The sequence below is a fragment of the Leguminivora glycinivorella genome, chromosome Z (assembly GCF_023078275.1).
Source record: "Leguminivora glycinivorella isolate SPB_JAAS2020 chromosome Z, LegGlyc_1.1, whole genome shotgun sequence".
Classification (NCBI taxonomy): Eukaryota; Metazoa; Arthropoda; class Insecta; order Lepidoptera; family Tortricidae; genus Leguminivora; species Leguminivora glycinivorella.
In genome coordinates, this window is record NC_062998.1 from 6617505 (window position 1) to 6641036 (window position 23532).

A 23532-nucleotide genomic window follows, 5' to 3' on the forward strand; every position below is an offset into this window, starting at 1 on the left:
GTGTGGACAAAAAACCGACACCAATCGGTTGGCCGGCAAGCGCAAGCGCCAACTGCCAACTTACGGCCAAGTAGCCCTCTACACGCTTGGCCAAGGGGGTTGGTGGAACCGTTGGCCATATGTGTACAGCGGCCATAAAATTAATGAAATTATGTCTAACTTATTTAAACTAATTATACACGATCAGACAGACAAAGACAAACCGAAGACAAACCGAAGACCTCGTATGTGCGTGACCGCGTACGTGTATACAATTATGCTGTTTATGGGTTCCAAGAAGCTTCAATCAAAAAAATCTTGTGAAGTAAAATTATTTAAGCGTTCGTGTTATCGTTCTCATCGTCTTCTCCATTAAATCATACCGCAAGTATACTGTGTCCTTGTGTCCGTACAGTCCCTCACTACCATAGACAAAATAAACAATAAAAAAATACAAAATCTCTATGATTAGATTGTGACAGATAATTATTTGTTTGGGATGGCAACTTGTGCATGTGTTTTGAATTGAAGAAAATAGATCGGGGATTTAAGAGCAATTAATCTTGTTATAACTGAAATTACGATGGCTACATTAGATAACAAGATATGGTTGCTCAAAAACATAAGAGACGCGTTCATAGCCACGGACGATACGGGTTTGTGCGAGATAGTTATGGCTGGGGAGGATTTTTCAAAGATTTTCCAAGCGAAAGCGGCAGATGAGAGGATCAGGTTGAAGGATGAGAGGTTGTGCCGGCCGAGCACGAGCCACGGGCGGGACGGTATGGGCAACATCTCGGAGGACGAGGACCAGGAGATCGTGACTCAGTTCGACGCATATCCTCAGATGGAAGACAGTGAGGAGGACGATCTCATGAGCGGCAGCTACATACGTTATGATGACATTGGAGGACACAGGTATGCTAAACATTCTGGTTGGGTCGATCGTAAGTCCCGCCTTCTTGAATTTTCAGTCAGGATCAATGAAGAGAATAATTAAAACCATTAAATCTTCTCAATTTTTGTACCAAAGTACACCAGTCTAGCTAAATTATGCTTCAGATTCCTTTAGTCTGTTGTGTTTTTTAAATCTTTGTTTCGTTATAAACTTGGTACCCCATCTAAGCCTTCTTAGTCTACTAAGAGTCCACTTCCACTTTAGTCATCCACATTTATCAAAACAAGATTCATTATATAGTTACTTTGCTATTACATACTATTAATTTTATGTGTGGTTCAGTGTTTATAGTACTATTCACCGTTCTATGGAATTTTTAATGTTGTCTCAAGGATGGTTTACACTATGCAAAAAAAATAAAAACTATAAATTTCCTTAAACTTGGGTTAATGCATAGCAAAGGACTTCTTTGTATGCATTAATGAGAGAAAATGGTCTGTTAACACATCCACTATGTCTTTGAGGCTATTCACCAATCAACATGGACTAAACTAAGTTACTCTGGGTACCTGGGCTAGATGTCAATAATATGCTTTGTACAAGCGCGGATCCAGCTTTGTGCCCAGGGGGGGGTCACGTGGTCTATTTGTATGGCCAGCCTAGGCTCCAGGGGGACTTTTTTAACGATAATGAATAAACAAAGTCATGACCCCCATGACCTCCCCCTGTAATGTACATGTGAATTGCAATAAATAAATACAATACAATGGATCCGCGCATGGCTTTGTAAGAAATGAAATAGTTTTCTAGTTAATATAGAAGAGTAACAGTGAAAAACTACTATTTCATTAACTATGACATAAATATGCTCATTTTAATGATTCATCCATTTCTGCTATGCATGGTCATATGTATAATCAATTAATCATAAATACTATGCAGTGGTATATCATTTATATATTTATAGGAAAAAATCTTATCATAATGGTATTTCCAATCAGCTATGGGTAATTTGTATTAGACTTATAGTGACCTGGATATGTCCCGGTCAATTTAAGTTTAATAAAACTAACTGTGACGGTCTCTAAGCGCAACAGCGGTGAGTGGCAGCCATATGAGTGAATTAAAAGTCCATCGCCGTGTCTCGCTCCGATGTATGGCCGCCGCTCACCACTGTCACGCTTAGACCAATGTTCTGGCTGAGCTGTGAATCATTCAAAACTCTTATTCTATGATTCAGTACTTCTTCTTCTTTAGAAGAAGAAGAAGAAGATGATTCAGTTACAATTTCTCATATACTAGTTGCTTTGCTTACAATATAAAATGAAATATAAATATTGTTTTATCATGTTCACCCCATGTGTGACTTTACCTGAAATAAACTTGAAACAAAAGGTTGTCCCATTTATATTTAAAAATATTTTAACCGGGTTACTCACATATTAAGTCGATATAGCATTCGACATGTTTCAGTCCAATTTATATTACAAATGCATAGACAATTTCTAAAGAAAGTCATCTAACTATTTACTGTATTTTAAAAAGTCACACCAAATATGGAGTTATTAAAAGCAGGTCAAGTTATTTATTTATTTTATTTATTTAAGTTTGTTTAATTTTTTTCTTATTACAACAAACGAAATCAGGACAGAACAACAACTGATAGTTATTTATAGATTACTGTACCTATTGCTATATGTAATATACTTGAATCATCTAAAAATGTACATGGATTAGTCACCATATCTCACCCATCTTTGTGTTACAGTCGAGTTCATTAATATCTGTACATTTCTTCACCTTAACTCATAGTAATATGGTGAAAGAATGTACATATATTTATGAACTCGACTGTACAAAATTATGCTTACATGCAATCTTGCCTTTAATTGATTTTGTTTTCTTAACATACTTATTTTAAAAGTGATCTTTATTTGTAAACTCTAAGGTTGCTATTGCGCATATAAAAGATAATTTGTGAATGCTGACAATGTAAACATTATTTTGGGCATGTGATGATATTTACACTCTATTGCAAATGTTTTATGGCTTGTGTGTATGCTTTATATTTGTTTTAGGCACTGGTCCCATCAACAGCTAATAAGCAATGAGCTATCGTTAACAAAAGTTGGTTGCTCCCGGGTAAATAAGGGAGAGAGTAAGCGATTTATAGTTTAGTGCTTGGCAACAAACTATTACTAGCTTGCGCTTTCGATTTCTGCAATGCAGTTTTGTATTTAAATCTGCAATGTATTTTTTTAGTTGAATACCTACATGATATCAAATAATTTCCCTGTTTTAGTTTGTAAGTTATATTTCTGCCTGTATCTCAGGATCTCTCTAGTTCAGGCACGGACATGTTGAAGCCTATTTTGTGTTAATATAGTTTATGGCCTGTTTATAACTGCTATTTTTGGTTCATGAATAAATGATTTTTTTTCTCTGTCGCTTATAGCTCATCGCTTAATCGCTTCCGGTGGGAGCAGTGCCTTATAGACAAACCGTACATATTCTTCGAAGTTGATGCTAGTACAGTTTAGCTGTGTCAGACCATTTCAAACCTCAGCGAATGTTCTTTCTTTCTCAAACACGTATTGAAGAGCAAGTTGGTGTTGTTTACGTATTAATTTTGTTTTTATGGATTTTCCCGGATTTGATCAGCCTTTGGATCATTATGGGTATATTTTTTAATATTTGAATACTACAATTATTTTAAATTGTTCGATTATTGTACTTTATTACAGTTATAACAAATAATTACCGTCAATCCGTCCTTTATTATACTTATAACAAATATATCCGCAACCTTAACATATAAGCAACTAGCTTTTGCTCGCGGCTTCGCTCGCGTTAGAAAGAGACAAAAAGTAGCCTATATCCCTTCAACTATCTCCACTTAGAAAATCACGACAATTCGTCGCTCCTTTTTGCCGTGAAAGACGGATAAACAAACAGACATACACACTTTCCCATTTATAATATTAGTATGGATAAAGTTATGTATACATATTTTTATACTTTGTCTACATATTTAAAGCAATTTAAAACTGACTGTACAAATGGTGGCCTTAAAATGCCTGTGTCATTCACTAGAAGTCTATAAAATAGGGTAGACTATGAATCTCTCCCTACCCACTTTTGAAAAATAGTACCTATATTCCGTCATTTCTTGAGTAGGCTTACTTGCAGTATGGGACTGTCAGGAACAGTTTTGTATTTTTGTAATTAAACTACAACTAAGAGTAATCTCGTATATATGATATTTCAATTTTCGCCATGGACTTTCCAGGATTCGACCAGCCTTTAGATTATTTTGGGTAACTATAGATTTTAATTTTCTGTATCTGTTCATTTTTAACCCCCGACGCAAAGGGTGTTATAAGTTTGACGTGTCTGTCTGTCTCTGTGTGTGTCTGTCTGTGGCATCGTAGCTCCCGAACGGCTGAACCGATTTGGATTTAGTTTTTTTTTGTCTGAAAGCTGAGTAAATCGGGATTGTTCTTAACCATGTTTCATAAAAATCGGTCTACTATGTCGCGGTCGGAGGTTTTTTTCAAAATTTTAATTTTGTGGGTAGGTTATATACTAGAGATGGGACGAATATTCGGTAAATATTCGGTATTCGGCATATTCGGCAAGTTTTAGATGTTCGTATTCGGCCGAATAGTTCGGTTATATTGCCGAATATTTACCGAATAAACAAAGTAAATAAATAGCGTAAGCTGTTTCGTAATTCATGGAATAATGATATCCTATTTCAGGATTCTAATGACCAAATGGGGATAAAAATGCGTTAAATATAAGAACCTACAATAATTATGTAAAAAAGTAAAAATAACGTAGCTTAAGAAACAAAAATCAAAATTTTCTTATGCACTAAATTATAGGAACATTAAAAGCCTTAATTAGTACCCATTACCAATCATTGAAAAGTTTTTACCTAGCCAGGATTTAAAATATGCTGGAACCGAATATCCGGCCGAATATTCGGTTCGGTAACAGCTGAACCGAATGTTCGGCCGAATATTCGTATTCGGCAAAGTCCGTATTCGGTCCATCTCTATTATATGTATACCTCGCACTTTACCCCCTTATTCATAAACGTACTCTAAAGTTATCAAGCCGATAGAGTTCGTTCGTCCTTTTCTATCACACCAATACGTCGGAAAGTGACAAACGAAACGACCTTTTCCCCTCACTAGCTCGGAAACACGTGTTTTGTCCTTTAATACCAGCGGGTAAAAACGCATTTTATCCACTAGTGGGTAAAGTAATTTCACCTTGAATAAAGTCAAATTAACTGCTTAAAAATTGATGAAAGTAAGTGAATCTAGTAATAAAGATGATTTACCATCTGTGGAACTACTGAAAGCAGTGAAAAACGCATTTTTTGCGTTGTAGTTTCCTCGCTATAGTGAGGGGAAAAGTTTTCACTTGTGTTACACTCAAATAACTATTACTTCTCGTGGTGCAAATGTATTTTACTTCTCGTGTGTTAAAAAAAATACAACTTTGCGCAAGTTCAGGATTCTATTCAGGATTCTCGAACCACTCGCTTCGCTCGTGGTTCAACTATAGAATCCTTTCACTTCACTTTAAAATACTCGTTTCTCAATTCCACACTCGGCGTTAAAATACAACTTTGCCCCAACTTTGCCCCCTTGTATAACAAATAACTATTATCGGCTTGATAACTTTAGAGTACGTTTATGAAGATGGGGGTTAGAATTGTACCAAGTTGTATGAGAATTAGGTTGGTCTGTTTGTTAGTCCGTCTTTCACAGCTAAACGGAGCGAAGAATTGACGTGATTTTTTAAGTGGAGATAGTTGAAGGCATAGAGAGTGTAAAGGCCAATTTTTGTCTCTTTCTAACCCCCCACTTCTCTAAAATAGGGGGTGAAAGTTTGTATGGAGCATTCCGCAATTTTATAATTTAACGCGAGCGAAGCCGCGGGCAAAAGCTTGTACACTGGCGATCAAATATATGAAAGAGGCGCGTTCCTAGCACACATTCTAAGCTCGTGTAGGTGAACGCGTACCATGCTTGTATGAGTGAGATATGACAGGTCGATTGTTCGCGTTTTTGACAGGCGGTAACTGTCATTTTTTCAGCGGGGAGCGGGAGTTACTGTACGATAGTACTCTTTATTATACTGTGCTTGTGCCAAAAACAAAAGAAGCGAATTTATTCTTATTTTTTACTTATCCCGTGTTTCTTTTAAAATCGTCGTCAATAGAAATTGTTAACAATGTAAACAAACCATTCTATAAAATATCAATATTCTAGCACAATTTTATTATTTTTCCCCTCACTAGCTCGGAAACACGTGTTTTGTCCTTTAATACCAGCGGGTAAAAACGCATTTTATCCACTAGTGGGTAAAGTAATTTGACCTTGAATAAAGTCAAATTAACTGCTTTAAAATTGATAAAAGTAGGTGAATCTAGTAATAAAGATGATTTACCACCTGTGGAACTACTGGAAGCAGTGATAAATGCATTTTTTGCGTTGTAGTTTCCTCGCTATAGTGAGAGGAAAAGTTTTGTGTTACACTCGAGTACAAATGTATTTTACTTCTCGTGTGTTAAAAAAACTCGCAAGTTCAGGATTCTATTCTCGAACCACTCGCTTCGCTCGTGGTTCAACTATAGAATCCTTTCACTTGCTCGTTTTTCAATTCCACACTCGGCGTTAAAATACAACTTTGCCCCCTTGTATAACAAATAACTATTAAAGGTTGAGGATCATAGTGTGAGATGAATTGATTAAATGACATATGGATTTATCCAGTATATCTGATGAGTTAGAATGGGAATTAAAGACATTTTAGTTACAAGATTTGTTTACATTCAAAATTTTTATTGACGGCGACTTTATATTGTGTGTATTGTGATTTCTGCCAGGAACTTTGTCTGTTTTTGAATAAAGATTTAGCGATCTATGCAATGAGCCTTAGTGAGTTTTTACATTATCCGATCCGATATACGTTTGTATGGAACATTCCGTTGTTTTCGAATTTCACGCGATCGATGCCGCGGGCAGAAGCTAATCCATACTAATATTATAAATGGGAAAGTGTGTGTCTGTTTGTTTGTCCGTCTTTCACGGAAAAACGTTGCAAGGCAACATTGACGTGATTTTTTAGGTAGAGATAGTTGAAGGGATGGAAAGTGACATAGGCTAGATAATAAAATGTTCAGAATAAAATATCTACATCTGCTTTAAAATTATTATACTGTGTAACAGGACAATTAGTATTGAAGGAAAATGGTCATAATCACCATTTCTCTTACTTATGGGAATCCCTTTCATATGCGTATAGTTTTCCTTTACGTAATTTCCAATTTGATATCGTTATTAATGTTATTATGTACATGCATTCAGTTGCTATGCGAATTTATATACTTTTACTGTACATTGTGATAGAAAAACTGTAAAAACGCCTTGCATAGAACGGGCCACGGGCGCTTACTTCGGGTAGCATTCACCAGTGATTTTTTTTATTTTTTAACACAAACCTTAAATACCCATACAGACTAAATTGTCAAGTTCAAGTACATACATAAGTATACTAAGGTCATATATATGTTTGTCAGTACCTAATATGGTGCTACTTTATCACACTAGTGCGAGAAGTGAATAGAATAGAATCAGTTTTATTCGTAAACACACAGACAATAAACAATATTTATGAATGACATAGAAGAATAAAGTGCCACGAATGGCCTCACCTCAGCATATTGCTGGCAACTTCCAGCGCTGGTCTTCCGGTGAGACCATTAAGTGAGAAAAATCACGGAAGGCAACAGACAAAAATAGAGAAACACGAAGCATAAAGAACGAAATACAAAAATAACGAAACATACAGCATAAAATAGTTATAAAATATAAACATTAACATAATAATAGATGTGGCGATCGAACTTGTATTGGTCCGGTCGGACACAGCGTGGCTTGACATTAAGCGTTCGCATGTTAAGCTAGGAACATACTACGCGGACGTCCGCCGTCGAGCGACCGCGACCGATCAGTGTGCACGGTCTTCGGGACGTGGCTTCGGCTAACCAAAACATCCAGCGAGCCAGAATTCGATCGGACGTCCATGCGCTCAAGGCCACGTCCACGACCGTCGACCGATAGTTTGCACGGTTCATTGTCCAGATCCGCGTCCGCGGTCGCGCTATAACGGACGTCCGCGTAGTATGTTCCTAGCTTTACTAGCGCCAACGGTCGCTAAGTGGTACTTAAGTGGTACTTTATGTGCCTACGTCGAAACTTCAGAACGCTATATGTCCTGAAAAACGTCGTACTTTACACGTGCAAATATTCCCCTTGGTCGTGTTTTAATTTGTCGCCACTCGTTTCGGATTACGTCTTTTTAACCCCCGACGCAAAAACGACGGGGTGTTATAAGTTTCACGTGTCTGTCTGTCTGTCTGTCTGTCTATCAGTCTATCAGTCTGCCTGTCTGTCTGTCTGTCTGTCTATCTGTGTGTGTGTGTGTCTGTCTGTGGCATCGTAGCTCTCGAACTGATAAACCGATTTAGATTTAGTTTTTTTTTTGTTTGAAAGGTGAGTTAGGAGTGTTCTTAGCCATGTTTTATGAAAATCGGTCCACTATGACGCGATTGGGGGTTTTTCAAAATTTTAATTTTGTGGTTAGATTATCCTCACTTGTATCATAATATACTAATTATATCATGATGTACAGTACACAGGTATGACATAAATGAAATACAAACGTGTATCTAAATCGACTATTTATTTTCTAAATATACATATTTTTAAAGACAGGTATATATTAAAAACAGGAATTATGCACATAACAACAATTTCTTAAATGTACAAGTATAAATGATGTACAAATAAAAACAAACAAATAAATTATGTACGAGTTAGGAATTTCCTTTTTCCACGTGTATCGTACGACGTTTTTCAGTACAGATGACCCTCCGAAGTTTCGACCTGACACATAATGAACCACTTCTCGCACTAGTGCGTAAAAATTTTCAGTACAGATGGTGTTTTTTTTTACGCACTAGTGCGAGAATTGGTTCATGGAACTCGTGTCGATTTAAAACACTCCCTTCGGTCGTGTTTTAACTTACCGCCTCTCGTTTCGAACTTCCTTTTTAACCCCCGACGCAAAAACGAAGGGGTGTTATAAGTTTGACGTGTCTGTCTGTCTGTCTGTCCGTCTGTCTGTCTGTCTGTCTATCTGTCTGTCTGTGTCTGCCTGTGGCATCGTAGCTTCCGAACGGATGAACCGATTTAGATTTAGTTTTTTTTTGTCTGAAAGCTGAGTTAGTCGGGAGTGTTCTTAGCCATGTTACATGAAAATCGGTCTACTATGTCGCGGTCGGGGGTTTTTTCAAAATTTTAATTTTGTGGTTAGATTATTTAAGCACTTGTATCGTAATGTACTATAATACGAGTAGGAGTTGACAGTTTATATCCATACTTCGTCTTTAAATGCAAGTAGGCGTCAGGTGGCCGTGTTTTGCACAATCAACATGTTTTTACTAAACTATGTACTACTCTTAATAAAGTGCGTCAGGTGTTATTCAGTATTTTAATTGGGTCAGCACTGAAAGTAGGCGATGACGAAGTGTTATGATTATCAAGTATTACTTGTACTGGTACAGAAATAAGTGTAACATATTAATAGGCTAGCTTTTTTAAGAACTGTCAAAACGAATTTGAACGACTTGTTGATATGGAATTTGTATGAAATCAAATAGAGTGACGTCACGGTCAACTCAGTTACTTTATATATTTCTACCTGACTTATTAACCCTTAATTTGGCAAAGTCCGGTGGGACGGACAGGTGATAAAAAAAATATTTCGCTTTTTAGGTAGAATTTTATTTAATTTAACATATGGAAAGAGACTCTTTTATGATACATGCTTTGTATAAAAATACTATTTGACCACTGTCAACACTCGTTTGACAGTTACTCGTCAAGATGGCACCGCATCAGAAGTCAACTGTTTTTAGCAAAATATTTATGCGTTTTTCTTTTGGTTTTTGTAAGAACAGGGTATTTCTGTTGTATAAATAATAAAATATATTACATAATAGTTGCAAGTGGTTATGTTTTCAATTTATTTCTCAATTTCTAATACTCATAATCATCAACTAAACAAGTTGTCCGCCGCACCGGACAGTGCCAAATATAACTAAATACGATTTGTCCGCCGTGACGGACTATGCCAATGTTGCGGTGACACGTGTTGTAATAATAGTTATTTGTTTTACAAGGGGGCAAAGTAGTTGTTTAACCGCACGTGCCAATATTGATACCTGAGCAAGCGAAAGATTCCAATATTGAACCGCGAGCGTAGCGAGTGGTTCAAAAAGTGGAATCTTGAGCGTTGCGAGGGTATCAAGGCACGAAGGTTAAACAAACTTTGCCACCGAGTGAAACACAAAATTTTTCACCACACCAACACGAACAAAATACTGACTATAAAACATCAAAATAAATCAAATTCATCAATTTATTCAATATTTTTGATTCAAAATCATCATTTATAGGGTAAAATCTAGCAGACATATTAAGACATCGGGTTAAAATTTGCATGAAATTACTTTGCCCCCTTGTGGATAAAATGCAATTTTGCTATCTGTTTTCGAATAGCAAAGAATGCCTTTACCAGTTGGTGTGGTGAAAATTATTATATTGTTTTGTTTATTATTTTGATTTTCTTGTTTTGGTGGCCTGCTTTTATGCTTAGATTTTTTATTTAATCCAACAGCGTGTGGTGCTGGACCAAGCAGTTAAAATTTTGGCACTTTTAGGTATACGTAGTGCGCGGATATTGTGAATGTTACATGTCGCGCGAGGGGCAATAAACATTAAAGAAAACCGGGTAGATCAAAATTTATAATTTCTTTGTCTGCCCCGAACATTGATATAAATAATTTCGGGTAGTTTGTGTTGTTTACATCTTCGACGACATTTTGCTGGGACATCACTGTCACATCAGTCTGTCGTGATCACGGCCTGTGCAACCTGGCCAAAAAGTCGGAAAAGAGTTAAAATAATGATATTTGACTATAAATATGTGTCAGTTTGATTTTCATACAAAATTATTATATTTGTTAATTTTTAAAATAAATATATGTTAAGAAATACTTGTTTATTTTAAATGACCGTATGTTTGGCAGTGTCCGCCTCAGCGGACATATTAATGTATCCCAATATTTGGCAGAGTCCGCTGTGGCGGACATATTTTTTTTCCAAAACTAATAAATCTAGATTTTTTTAAATATTTTTCGGACGCTTTAAAAACACCTGTTATTCAATATATTAAGTAAAATCGGAAAATTTATGTCACCAGAGTCTCTGCCAAATTAAGGGTTAAATAGAAATAGGATTTAAAAATAATTTCTGTTCATGTTTTTCTTATAATTATCTGATGCTATATTTCGTGCATGGTATAAAATATTTTATCTTTACTACAGTCAAGTTCCCTATTCAAAATGTGTGAAGTCTTATTATTATCACTTGAACTTTGAGGGTAGATGTTGTCTACCTTTAAATAGATACCTAAATATACATAGTCGCATTATTTTTAGCATTAGAGAGAACGTAAAAGCACGAAACACGAGGTATATGAGCTGTCAATGTTGTCAATACTTAGTATTTATTTATCTGTACATGGTAGGTACGTTATTTTTTGTAATACCGTATAGAATTTTTGATACGAGCACTTATTTTATTACTTTATTATTAATATTCAATTTGAGCTGTGTGTTTGGTGGCATTCGACTGTGATTACTGCAATGGATCAGCCGGAAGCAGGTCCAAGTGGCTTGCAAAAACACCGTCACGTAGACCTCTGAAAGTTAATTTCTCCAATCAATAAATAAAATACCCCCCCCCCCCCCTATGCCTGTGTGGTGACGGGTTAAGAATTTCACCACCCCCTTTCTTCCCGTGGGTGTCGTAGAAGGCGACTATGGGATATGGGTTAAATTGGTGTCATACTTTCTAGCGGTGACATGGTATCGTATGAAATTCAAAGCTACATCAAAAAAATGTACGAAAATTGTTCTAAATTGTACGCTTATTAAAAAAAAAGTACTACACGCATTTACAAGAAAACAATGATCAATATGTCACCGCTAGAGAGCATTCTTTCTGGCGGGCGCTATCTATTTCACTATGTAACAGTCCACTTTTCAGCTTTTTTATGAATCAGAAAAAATGTACGAGAATTGTACTAAGCTGTCCGATACTTAAAAAAAAAATAACTACACGTATTTACAAGAAAACAATGATTTATATGTCACCGCTAGGAAGCAAACTTTCTGGCGGGCGCTATCTATTTCACTATGTAACAGTCCAGTTTTCAGCTTTTTTATGAATCAGAAAAAATGTACGAGAATTGTATTAAACTGACCGATACTTAAAAAAAAATAACTACACGTATTTACAAGAAAACAATGATGTATATGTCACCGCTAGGAAGCATACTTTCTGGCGGGCGCTATCTATTTCACTATGTAACAGTACAGTTTTCAACTTTCTTGTAAATCAGAAAATATGTACGAGAATTGTTCTAAATTACACGACAATCTTAAAAAATGTACTTCACATATTTACAAGAAATTTCACCACGCCAACTGGTACGGTCAGCTACATAAGATAAATATATTTACCTGTATTCAATTTTGACCTGCGTTCTTCCCAAGTAATAAGTTTCGATATGTATAGATATTTATAGACGAGACTGTAAAGGCTCATTTGATTCTTCGAAAACAGATAGCAAAATTGCGTATTATCCACAAGAGTGCAAAGTAATTTCATACAAATTTTAACTTGATATTTGCTTGCTGATAAAATTTACCTGTGTATAAAATAATGATGATTTTGAATCATAAATTATGAATAAATTGATGGATTTCATTTAGGCCGCCTTTACACCTGTAAGTGACTTACGTAAATCTTTGGTAAGCGACTGATGGTTCCATTTACACCTATGAAAAACTTATCGTAAGTTTTGCTTACGGAAGTTTTGTGGTTTTCATTCAACTTACTAAATGTCTACATTGTTCCAAGCAAGCAAAGTTGAAATGAAAAAAAAAACGACCGCCCTAGTTCGTAAGGCCAAAACTTATCAGTTTATTTCGATAAGCTGAGTCGCTTCTGTAAGCAAACTCGTATACACTTGAAAGTTTTCAGCTTACGAAAGTAGTTAAAACTTACCGTAAGCTGCTTACAAAAACCATTAACATTTGAAAGTTTTACATAAGTCGCTTACGTAAGCGGTACAACTCACAGGTGTAAGGGCGGCGTGCTACCCACCAAAAACATACCTGTTAAAAAGGGGGCCAAGTTCCTATCGGCTAATTGGGCAGGTAAAGTTTTCCTGATAGAATACTTTATAACGATCTTGGAAAGGTGGCTCGTTTGTTTTTATTTCTTATTATTTATTAATTATCTTTTTTTAAGTGACCGAAATGACGTTTGTGAAATTTACTGGCGGATGAACTATGAAGTGACAATGCATTTGTGCGTTCTGAATGTATGAAATTCCCAAGAGTCGCCACCACACACAGTTCTCCGTTTCAGAATACTTCTAAATTTGACCTTGGCAGGTTTTCATGCTGCACGTAATTATTTATAAGATTAAATGAATCTATTTATACAAATAATTAAATTAACCTGCAAAGTTCAAATTTAGAAGTATACAGGAATGGAGGACTGCGTGTGGTAGCGCTGGCGAGTCTTGAGAATGGCAAATGTTTACCAGTGGACCCGGCTGTTGATGAAGATGATTATGATCGATTTTAAAGTGCATCTAAACATGGCATTGGATTGGATTTTAACCCTAATTTAGGCGAACAATTAGCCGATAGGAACTGAGCTACAGGGGGTCAAAAGTGGGTCGAAACGGTTCGTGTAAATAGTGCACAGTATGTGCGCCGCCTGTTGCTGGAACTTGGCCTGCGCAGTGTTCTACCGTGCGTGTGTTTTTGTTGCATAGTAACATAGCAGTAATCTATAACAATTTATTAGAACAAACTTGTAATTATTTCTACGCATGTCAGTGGCACCATTGGCCTATTGCATAATGGTTATATATATAATTATCTTCGTCAAGTTAAAATTTATATGAAATTACTTTGCACTCTGTTTTCGAAGAATCAAATGAGCCTTTACAGTCTCGTCTATAAATATCAATACATATCGAAACTTATTACTTGGGAAGAACGCAGGTCAAAATTGAATACAGGTAAATATATTTACCTTATGTAGCTGACCGTACCAGTTGGCGTGGTGAAATTTCTTGTAAATATGTAAAGTTCATTTTTTAAGATTGTCGTGTAATTTAGAACAATTCTCGTACATATTTTCTGATTTACAAGAAAGTTGAAAACTGTACTGTTACATAGTGAAATAGATAGCGCCCGCCAGAAAGTATGCTTCCTAGCGGTGACATATACATCATTGTTTTCTTGTAAATACGTGTAGTTATTTTTTTTTAAGTATCGGTCAGTTTAGTACAATTCTCGTACATTTTTCTGATTCATAAAAAAGCTGAAAACTGGACTGTTACATAGTGAAATAGATAGCGCCCGCCAGAAAGTTTGCTTCCTAGCGGTGACATATAAATCATTGTTTTCTTGTAAATACGCGTAGTTATTTTTTTTTAAGTATCGGACAGCTTAGTACAATTCTCGTACATTTTTTCTGATTCATAAAAAAGCTGAAAAGTGGACTGTTACATAGTGAAATAGATAGCGCCCGCCAGAAAGAATGCTCTCTGGCGGTGACATAGTGATCATTGTTTTCTTGTAAATGCGTGTAGTACTTTTTTTTTAATAAGCGTACAATTTAGAACAATTTTCGTACATTTTTTTGATGTAGCTTTGGATTCCATACGATACCATGTCACCGCTAGAAAGTATGACACTTAAATTGTGGCGTAGGCGAGAGGCTGGCAACCTGTCACTGCAATGTCACAGTTTCGTTTTCTTTCAACCCCTTATTTGCCAAGAGTGGCACTGAAGCTTTAGTAGTTTCATGTGTTCTGCCTACCCCTTTATGGGATACAGGCGTGATTGTATTGTATGTTGTATGTATGTATGCAATAAGAGTTTTGAATAAGAGTTTTGAATGATTCACGGTTATTTTCATTAGACTTATATTGACCGGGATATAGACCGTGATTACCTTTTTGATTTTTGTCGAGCTCCCGATATTTCGACGCAGTTGCATGCATCATGATCACGGAAAACTGACGAAGGCGGGTGGATGTTAAAGTTGCATAGACAGCGCGCGATCTACCCTCCTTCGCGCGCGTCGGCTGCGTTCACTTTCAGCGTTACCACTGGTCGCATTCACACTCGATGGTCTGTCCAAACACACTACACTCACAGTGTCACTACGTTTGTTCAATTCTGACTTCACCGGTTTTTTACACAAACAAATCACTGGATTCCATACATTAGATAGTTTTGAAGCCATCCTCACGATTGAAATTTTTATATTTGTGAATCTCAATGGCTTCTCTTACCAATCTCGGTATGTAGTGGCGTTCCGTCGAAATTACCTTAGGACTATGCAACTCGATCCAATGATTATGAAATGAGTATGTATGCAAATAAAATAATCACTCCAATTTTAGCAAATAATCAAATGATGCGGTTGATACGGGTTTAATTAAAAAAAAAAAACTAATACTGACCTGTTATAATATTATGTTCTCGTTCTGGTTAAAATTCTTAACAACTAATATTTGTCCTAAGAAGATAGGTTGACAACGACTGCCTCTTTGTTTACCAAATTTCTAGTTCTAAAAAACGAGGTATAATAAGAATATCTTTCCAATTTCAGACAGCGGTCCAACACAGCGCAATGGCTCGACAAAAAGGAGCAAGCACTAAAAAAGGCATCTAAAATAAAAGTGATAAAATGGGACGACTCATCCACCGAACTAACAGAAGAGCAAATCGCGGACAATTTCACCAAAATGGAAATCAGAAAGCCTAAACAGAAGTCGATGCTAACCGAGCTATTGGAGAAGTGCCCCGATCTACCTCATATGCAGTATTTGGAGTACGCCAAGTTCGATGGCACGGCGCAGTTGGGGCTGCAGACTAAAATGTTTAAGATTTTTATGAAGATTTCGGAGAAGTACCATAACTATCCGTTGGTTGTGTGCGTGATTGCTACGGCTAGGATTAAGGATCTGATTGGATTCACGTGCTACAAGTACAGGTAATTTATTTTACTTTTGACGACCGGTCTGGCGCAGTTGGTAGTGACCCTGCCTGCTGCGCTGCGGTCCCGGGTTCGAATTCCGGTAAGGGCATTTATTTGTGTGATGAGCACAGATATTTGTTCCTGAGTCATGGATGTTTTCTATGTATTTATAATATATTATATATCTTTTCTTGAAGATTTGAAGGTATAAGTATAAGTATTTATAATATATTATATATATCGTTGTCTGAGTACCCACAACACAAGCCTTCTTGAGTTTACCGTGGGCCTCAGTCAATCTGTGTAAGAATGTCCTATAATATTTATTTATTTATTATACTTAGGGGCACTGTTTTTGAAAATGACACGCGTCATTATTCATCAAACTACGTTGTCGCTCGTCCTATGGACGCCTGCAACATGCGCGTTGCCGACCCATTAGAAACTTGTACACTCCTTTTTTGAAGAATTCCATACTGTAGTTCATCGGAAATACCTCGGCATGCTCATTACACAGCCGGAGCGTTTGCGGGAGGATATTTCAATTATAATACACTAGTTTTTGCCCGCGGCTTCACTCGCGTTAAATTCGAACATTGCGGAATGCTCCATACAAACGTCCACTCCCCATTTTAGGGAAGTGGGGGGTTAGAAAGAGACAAAAAGTAGCCTATGTCGCTCTCCATCCTTTCAACTATCTCCACGTAAAAAATAACGTCAATTTGACGAATATGTATGTGTTTTTTTTTAAATTATAAATGGGCTTACCCTTGGTCACAAACTAGCCGAAAGCAAAGACGTGGCCTACGACGGAGTGATCTCGCCCAGAAGAAAATAAAATACAAAAAAATGTTTTTGTATTTTATTTTCTTGAGCTTGAATAAATGTATTCAGCAAATAGGCCACAGGAGAACTTTTACATGTCAACATTACAGACTATTCATTAAAATGAAATATATTAATAGAAATATTACACATACATACAATTACGCCTGTGTCCCATGAAGGGGTAGGCAGAGCACATGAAACTACTCGTTTCAGTGCCACTCTTGGCAAATAAGGGGTTGAAAGAAAACGAAACTGTGACATTGCAGTGACAGGTTGCCAGCCTCTCGCCTACGCCACAATTTAATCCATATCCCACTGTCGCCTTCTACGACACCCACGGGAAGAAAGGGGGTGGTGAAATTCTTAACCCGTCACCACACGGGGAATATAAATATTACCTAACTACTGAAAATATTAATTCTAAGCAAAGTAACTGATATAAAATGCCTGTTGATGTGTTGACCCTAGATTTGAAGGTTGCCGGGTTATATGATCTCGGAAATATATAAAGGAATATATATATGTATAAATTTACTTGAAATTGTTCCAGCATCGAGCACCCAGACATATCCCTGGGCAACATAAACGAGTACGGGCTCTGTATAGCGGAGGACGACGGCGATGTCGACCTGGCCTTCCCCTGCCTCGACGCGCTGGAGCCCTGCTCCAAGTTCGGCTTCACCTGCCTCGGGCTCATCGAGCTCAACAAGAGGGGGGACGACAACATCACCAGCTCGCTGCCCGACCACGCCACCAGTTTCCAGGGGTTCATGTTTCCTAAGGTAACACCTCCTGCATACATTTACATCAAAATTATACATATAGATATTAACCACCGCGCCATAACACTTTTCGTTACATCTGGTTTTCGGTCCATCCCCTGTAATTCGGGTTTTTAAAGACGTTCACCGAACGTTTAACGTCAAAAGTAGATATTTTATCGTTTAGGGCCAGTTGCATCGACCACATTTCTGTCGCTTAACTTCAAAACTGGGTAAATCCATTCTGCTATAAGGTTGATTATTTTTCAGATCATATTGTATTTTTTATATATTCAACCTTAAAGCAGAATGGATTTACCCAGGTTTGAAGTTAAGCGACACATTTGACAGATACATCATCGTCACGCAGCAGACGTCTATGTCGTCTATGGACCTTCCCATATAATTAAATTTAACGAACGCTTTAACGGTGACAGACGGTTTGATGCAACCAGCCCTTAGTAACACTACGTTTTCTTTTATCAGGTGAACGATTCTGGACAAAGTCATCAGAATCCTTCGAGACACAACACAGGTGGCAGCGCTACTTCTGAGGCGGTCAAAAATGCTCTGGAGGCGGTCAATGAAGGTAAACAACATTGTTATATCTAAGAGACATATTGCTATTTGAACCATTACAATACGAAACGATGAAAAGTTCAACCAAGTTACACTAATCATTTGCCACCTTATGGGATAATACAAGTTAAGTTGGCAGACGCACCAAAGTCAAGGTTAGGAGAGTCAAGGTGCGTAACGTGGGTGACGTCATTTCCAAACTCAAATGGAATTGGGCGGGGCATGTTGCCTGGCAGAGTGATGGCAGGTGGACCAAAATGTTGACCGAATGGTGGCCGCTATCGGATGTAAGAAGCGCCTGGCATCCGTTGGCTCGTTGGGTGGACGACATTCGAAAAACTGCGGGCACTTCTGGATGAGATTTATTAGCCCAGGACCGGATAAGTGGCGTACACAAATGGAGGTCTATGCTCAGCAGTGGGCGATTAATGGCTGAAATGATGATGATGAAGTTGGCAGAGATTTTAACTATGCATAAAAGGAAATCTGATAGAAAATGTGAACGCATGTTTGCAATATCCCATACATAATATGATAATAGATGTGGTTACACCCTAACACTACATAGTCAGTGTTGTTCCTGGTGGTTATTAAAGCTGCCAGAGCTCAATATAAAAAGTTCTAAGGTCGGCATTGTCCATGTAGCCACTCAAATGTTACTTAGTTATGGACAAGCCAGGGCTAAAGAAGTTTTATAACGAGTTTATCCTATAATTTTGCAGCTTTTACTTATTTTAATTACTTTCGTAGGTCTCAAAAAAGCGGACAACGATCTAGATAAGCTACACTCTCACGCCATGGCGACTTCGGCCCCGCAATACAAGGCGTACAGGGTGCATATGCTGCGCCGAGTCAGGGCTAACACGCTCATACAACTCGGCGTGTCAATCGACCGCGTTGAAGTCGAGCCGCTAGCTAACAGCAAGCACACGCACTGGGTAAGCCCATAGATTAAACATAAGAAGATTCGGCCCCGCAATACAAGGCGTACAGGGTGCATATGCTGCGCCGAGTCAGGGCTAACACGCTCATACAACTCGGCGTGTCAATCGACCGCGTTGAAGTCGAGCCTCTGGCTAACAGCAAGCACACGCACTGGGTAAGCCCATAGATTAAACATAAGAAGATTCGGCCCCGCAATACAAGGCGTACAGGGTGCATATGCTGCGCCGAGTCAGGGCCAACACGCTCATACAACTCGGCGTGTCAATCGACCGCGTTGAAGTCGAGCCGCTAGCTAACAGCAAGCACACGCACTGGGTAAGCCCATAGATTAAACATAAGAAGATTCGGCCTCGCAATACAAGGCATACAGGGTGCACTTGCTGCGCCGAGTCACGGCCAACACGCTCATACAACTCGGCGTGTCAATCGACCGCGTTGAAGTCGAGCCGCTAGCTAACAGCAAGCACACGCACTGGGTAAGACCTTAGATTAAACATAAGAAGATTCGGCCTCGCAATACAAGGCGTACAGGGTGCATATGCTGCGCCGAGTCAGGGCTAATACGCTCATACAACTCGGCGTGTCAATCGACCGCGTTGAAGTCGAGCCGCTAGCTAACAGCAAGCACACGCACTGGGTAAGCCCATAGATTAAACATAAGAAGATTCGGCCCCGCAATACAAGGCGTACAGGGTGCATATGCTGCGCCGAGTCAGGGCTAACACGCTCATACAACTCGGTGTCTCCATCGACCGCGTGGAAGTCGAGCCTCTGGCTAACAGCAAGCACACGCACTGGGTAAGCCCATAGATTAAACATAAGAAGATTCGGCCTCGCAATACAAGGCATACAGGGTGCACTTGCTGCGCCGAGTCACGGTCAACACGCTCATACAACTCGGCGTGTCAATCGACCGCGTTGAAGTCGAGCCGCTAGCTAACAGCAAGCACACGCACTGGGTAAGACCTTAGATTAAACATAAGAAGATTCGGCCTCGCAATACAAGGCGTACAGGGTGCATATGCTGCGCCGAGTCAGGGCTAATACGCTCATACAACTCGGCGTGTCAATCGACCGCGTTGAAGTCGAGCCGCTAGCTAACAGCAAGCACACGCACTGGGTAAGCCCATAGATTAAACATAAGAAGATTCGGCCCCGCAATACAAGGCGTACAGGGTGCATATGCTGCGCCGAGTCAGGGCCAACACGCTCATACAACTCGGCGTGTCAATCGACCGCGTTGAAGTCGAGCCTCTGGCTAACAGCAAGCACACGCACTGGGTAAGACCTTACATTAAACATAAGAAGTTCCGCCCCGCAATACAAGGCATACAGGGTGCACTTGCTGCGCCGAGTCAGGGCCAACACGCCCATACAACTCGGCGTGTCCATCGATCGGAGGTTGAGTCGCTAGCTAACAGCAAGCACACGCACTGGGTAAGCCCATAGATTCAACATAAGAAGATTCGGCCCCGCAATACAAGGCATACAGGGTGCATTTTGCCGCCGAGTCAGGGCCAACACGCTCATACAGCTCGGGGTGTCCATTACCGTTTAACAATAATATTCTTGACGACCGGTCTGGCTCAGTCGGTAGTTACCCTGCCTGCTAAGCCGCGGTCCTGGGTTCGACTCCCGGTGAGGGCATTTATTTGTGTGATGAGCACAGATATTTGTTCCTGAGTCATGGACGTTTTATATCGTTGTCTAAGTACCCACTACACAAGCCTTCTTGAGCTTACCGTGGGGCTCAGTCAATCTGTGTAAGAATATGTCCTATATATGTGTTTATTTTATTTTTATTTGTCTATGTTATAATTAATATACGAAACGTTATTACAGCTAAAACCAAAATACTTCATGCACAGTATCGACTCCATAGCCTGGTGTCAGATAATGGAGGCGAAAGGGAACAAGTGCGTATTCCGGATAGTGTATACAGACGAGCAGAAACAGTCCACTTTCGACCGTAGTACAAGTGAGTATGAACTTACCCGTAGTACCAACTTACCTACTCATCCCTTGGGCACTGGTCCCACCGCGAGCTAGTAAGCTATGAGCTATCGGCTATAAAAACGAACAAAAGATAAGCACTCCCGTGCGAATAAAAGACACGGTGATATTGATAGTTCACCGCGGGGTGAGTAGCTATAAACATCGCCGTGTCTCTTTTATTTACACGGGAGTGATTATCTTTTGTTTGTTTTTATAGCCGATAGCTCATAGCTTACTAGCTTGAGGTGGGACCAGTGCCTTGGTCTTGAATACCTATCCTTTCCTACAAATGCATAAGTCACTTTAACTCTCATTATTAAAACTATTGTTAGTTATTTATTTAGGCTTACAATAAGTACCTGGGCGGCACCGTATTTTGCGTTTAATAATGTGAAAGAAAAACGCATGAAAATCGCGTTGCCCGGGACCTAAGATAGACAGATAAGTTAGATAATCGTTTATTCAACACACAAGGTAATAGCAAAGACATATGTAACTCCGTATAAACAGATAAAGTCTAAGAAAAAAACGTACCTCAAAACCATACAGAAAAAGGTACCGTGGCCGAGATGGCATTACACCTTTGGGGTACGCTCAGCTAGATGGCGCTAATATTAATATTTGACATTTTAACACATGTCAAGCTTATATCGAGAGATGGCAGTCTATGCACTGGGATTACACATTTTACTTTGACAGTAGCTCTCTATAATACTCGATCCTCTTTGGTAATAGGTACATTTAAAATATATGTTCATTGTGTACAAAATATCTATACGACTAACAAGTATCAAGAATTTAAAAATTAATAATTGCATTTCATTATTTTCACATTAACATTTCATAAAATCCACTAATAGTAGACACAGTCTTGCTTAATAATAGTTCTTTCACTCGAGCGCGAAACACTCAGACTGTGTAAGACCACACCTCGGATACTGGCGATCAAATATATGAAAGAGGCGCGTTCCTAGAACACAGTCTTAAGCTCGCGTAGGTGAACGCGTAATATGCTTGTTTGAGTGAAATATGACAGGTCGACTGTTCGCGTTTTTGACAGGCGGTAACTGTGAGGTAACCGAGAGGGGGTGGGCGGCACTTTCAGCGGGGAGCGGGAGTGGCCATACTGTACGATAGTACTCTTTATTATACTGTGTAAGACTAAGCTAGATTGATTTTTCATCCCCTAAAACACTTACATGACAAATTTCAGCGAAATCGTTAGAGTTGTTTCCGAAATCTTAACAATGACGGAATTATATCGGATGACAGAGATCGAATCTAGTGCATAAATTACCATAAAAATAATTATACGGGTACTACGGATCATTCTAACGGGTTCGGATCGGACGTAGTGCGAATCCGCTCATACAGTTAAATTATCTTTCTAAAATAAATTACTAAATGACTATTTGCTTTTCCTGAAAACATCATCGGGAACATTTCGGGATACAACGATTGTACAGTCAACCAATTGGAAACCTAAGCCACTGTAGAACTATGTCACAGTGACGTTATAAATCAGATTGTAAGAAATCTCTTACTGCTTGTCATTTTGACATGGTTGTAGAGTGGCCTAGGGAGTACAAAATCCCGGCTAACTAAACAACTAACCTTTCCAGGTTTCTTCCACTCCAACACCAATTACAAGTACCACGACTTCGAGTGCGACCATCAAACGGCTAAGGAGATCGTCGAGAAGGTCAACACGATCCTCGAGTTCCGGAACAGCCCCTGCCGTAGAGAGTACAAGACGGCCAAGGAGAAAAAACAGCAGACCCGGAGGAGCTTCCACTCGAAACATCTGACTAGCAGCTAACTTAGCTTAACTTTTAAGGCCACGGTGTATATAGCAGCATAGATTAAATATCAGATCATACTATCCCATACATTAAAATGCGACCGCCTAAGAACGCGCATACACCACACATAGATGGCGCCACTAAAATGCCTTGTTGCCATTCGATTATTTGTAGATTCCAGGAGTTAAGTGTCACTTTCGAGCCATAAATCTGTCAAAAGTGACACTTGATGCCATCTACAAGTATAATCGAAAGCTACCAGACATTTTTTTTGTGACGCCATCTATGTGTGGTGTAGTGTATTGCGTTCTTAGGCGGTCGCATTTTAATGTATGGAATGTTATGATCTTATATGTAATTTATGATAGCAGGCAGTATGTGCATTTGAAAGTGAGAACAAGGATTATACATTTCTAAAGTCACACTGCGGGTCGAACGCTATAAAATAAGTTAACATTATTTTACCTATTTGCCGACTTCTTTCTTATTTTTGGTATGATTTTAAAAATGTCTACAAAACGCGA

General features: G+C 38.7%; 1 protein-coding gene across 1 annotated transcript; it reads left to right on the top strand.

Moving 5' to 3' along the window:
- Positions 1–550: 550 nt before the first annotated feature.
- LOC125241264 (stress-activated map kinase-interacting protein 1) lies at positions 551–23136 on the top strand. The gene is made up of 7 exons (XM_048149651.1): positions 551–897; positions 15730–16113; positions 17477–17708; positions 18174–18276; positions 19017–19204; positions 21054–21189; positions 22829–23136. The coding sequence occupies exons 1-7, from the start codon at positions 563–565 to the stop codon at positions 23023–23025; spliced, it is 1575 nt and encodes a 524-aa protein (XP_048005608.1). The 5' UTR covers positions 551–562; the 3' UTR covers positions 23026–23136.
- Positions 23137–23532: the final 396 nt, after the last annotated feature.

Excerpts from the sequence above, each read along its gene's own strand:
- LOC125241264 (XM_048149651.1), top strand. The coding sequence starts at position 563 with ATGGCTACATTAGATAACAAGATATGGTTGCTCAAAAACATAAGAGAC. Across the intron at positions 16,114-17,476 it reads TTCACGTGCTACAAGTACAG|CATCGAGCACCCAGACATAT; the intron begins GTAATTTATTTT and ends AAATTGTTCCAG. Across the intron at positions 21,190-22,828 it reads CACTTTCGACCGTAGTACAA|GTTTCTTCCACTCCAACACC; the intron begins GTGAGTATGAAC and ends TAACCTTTCCAG.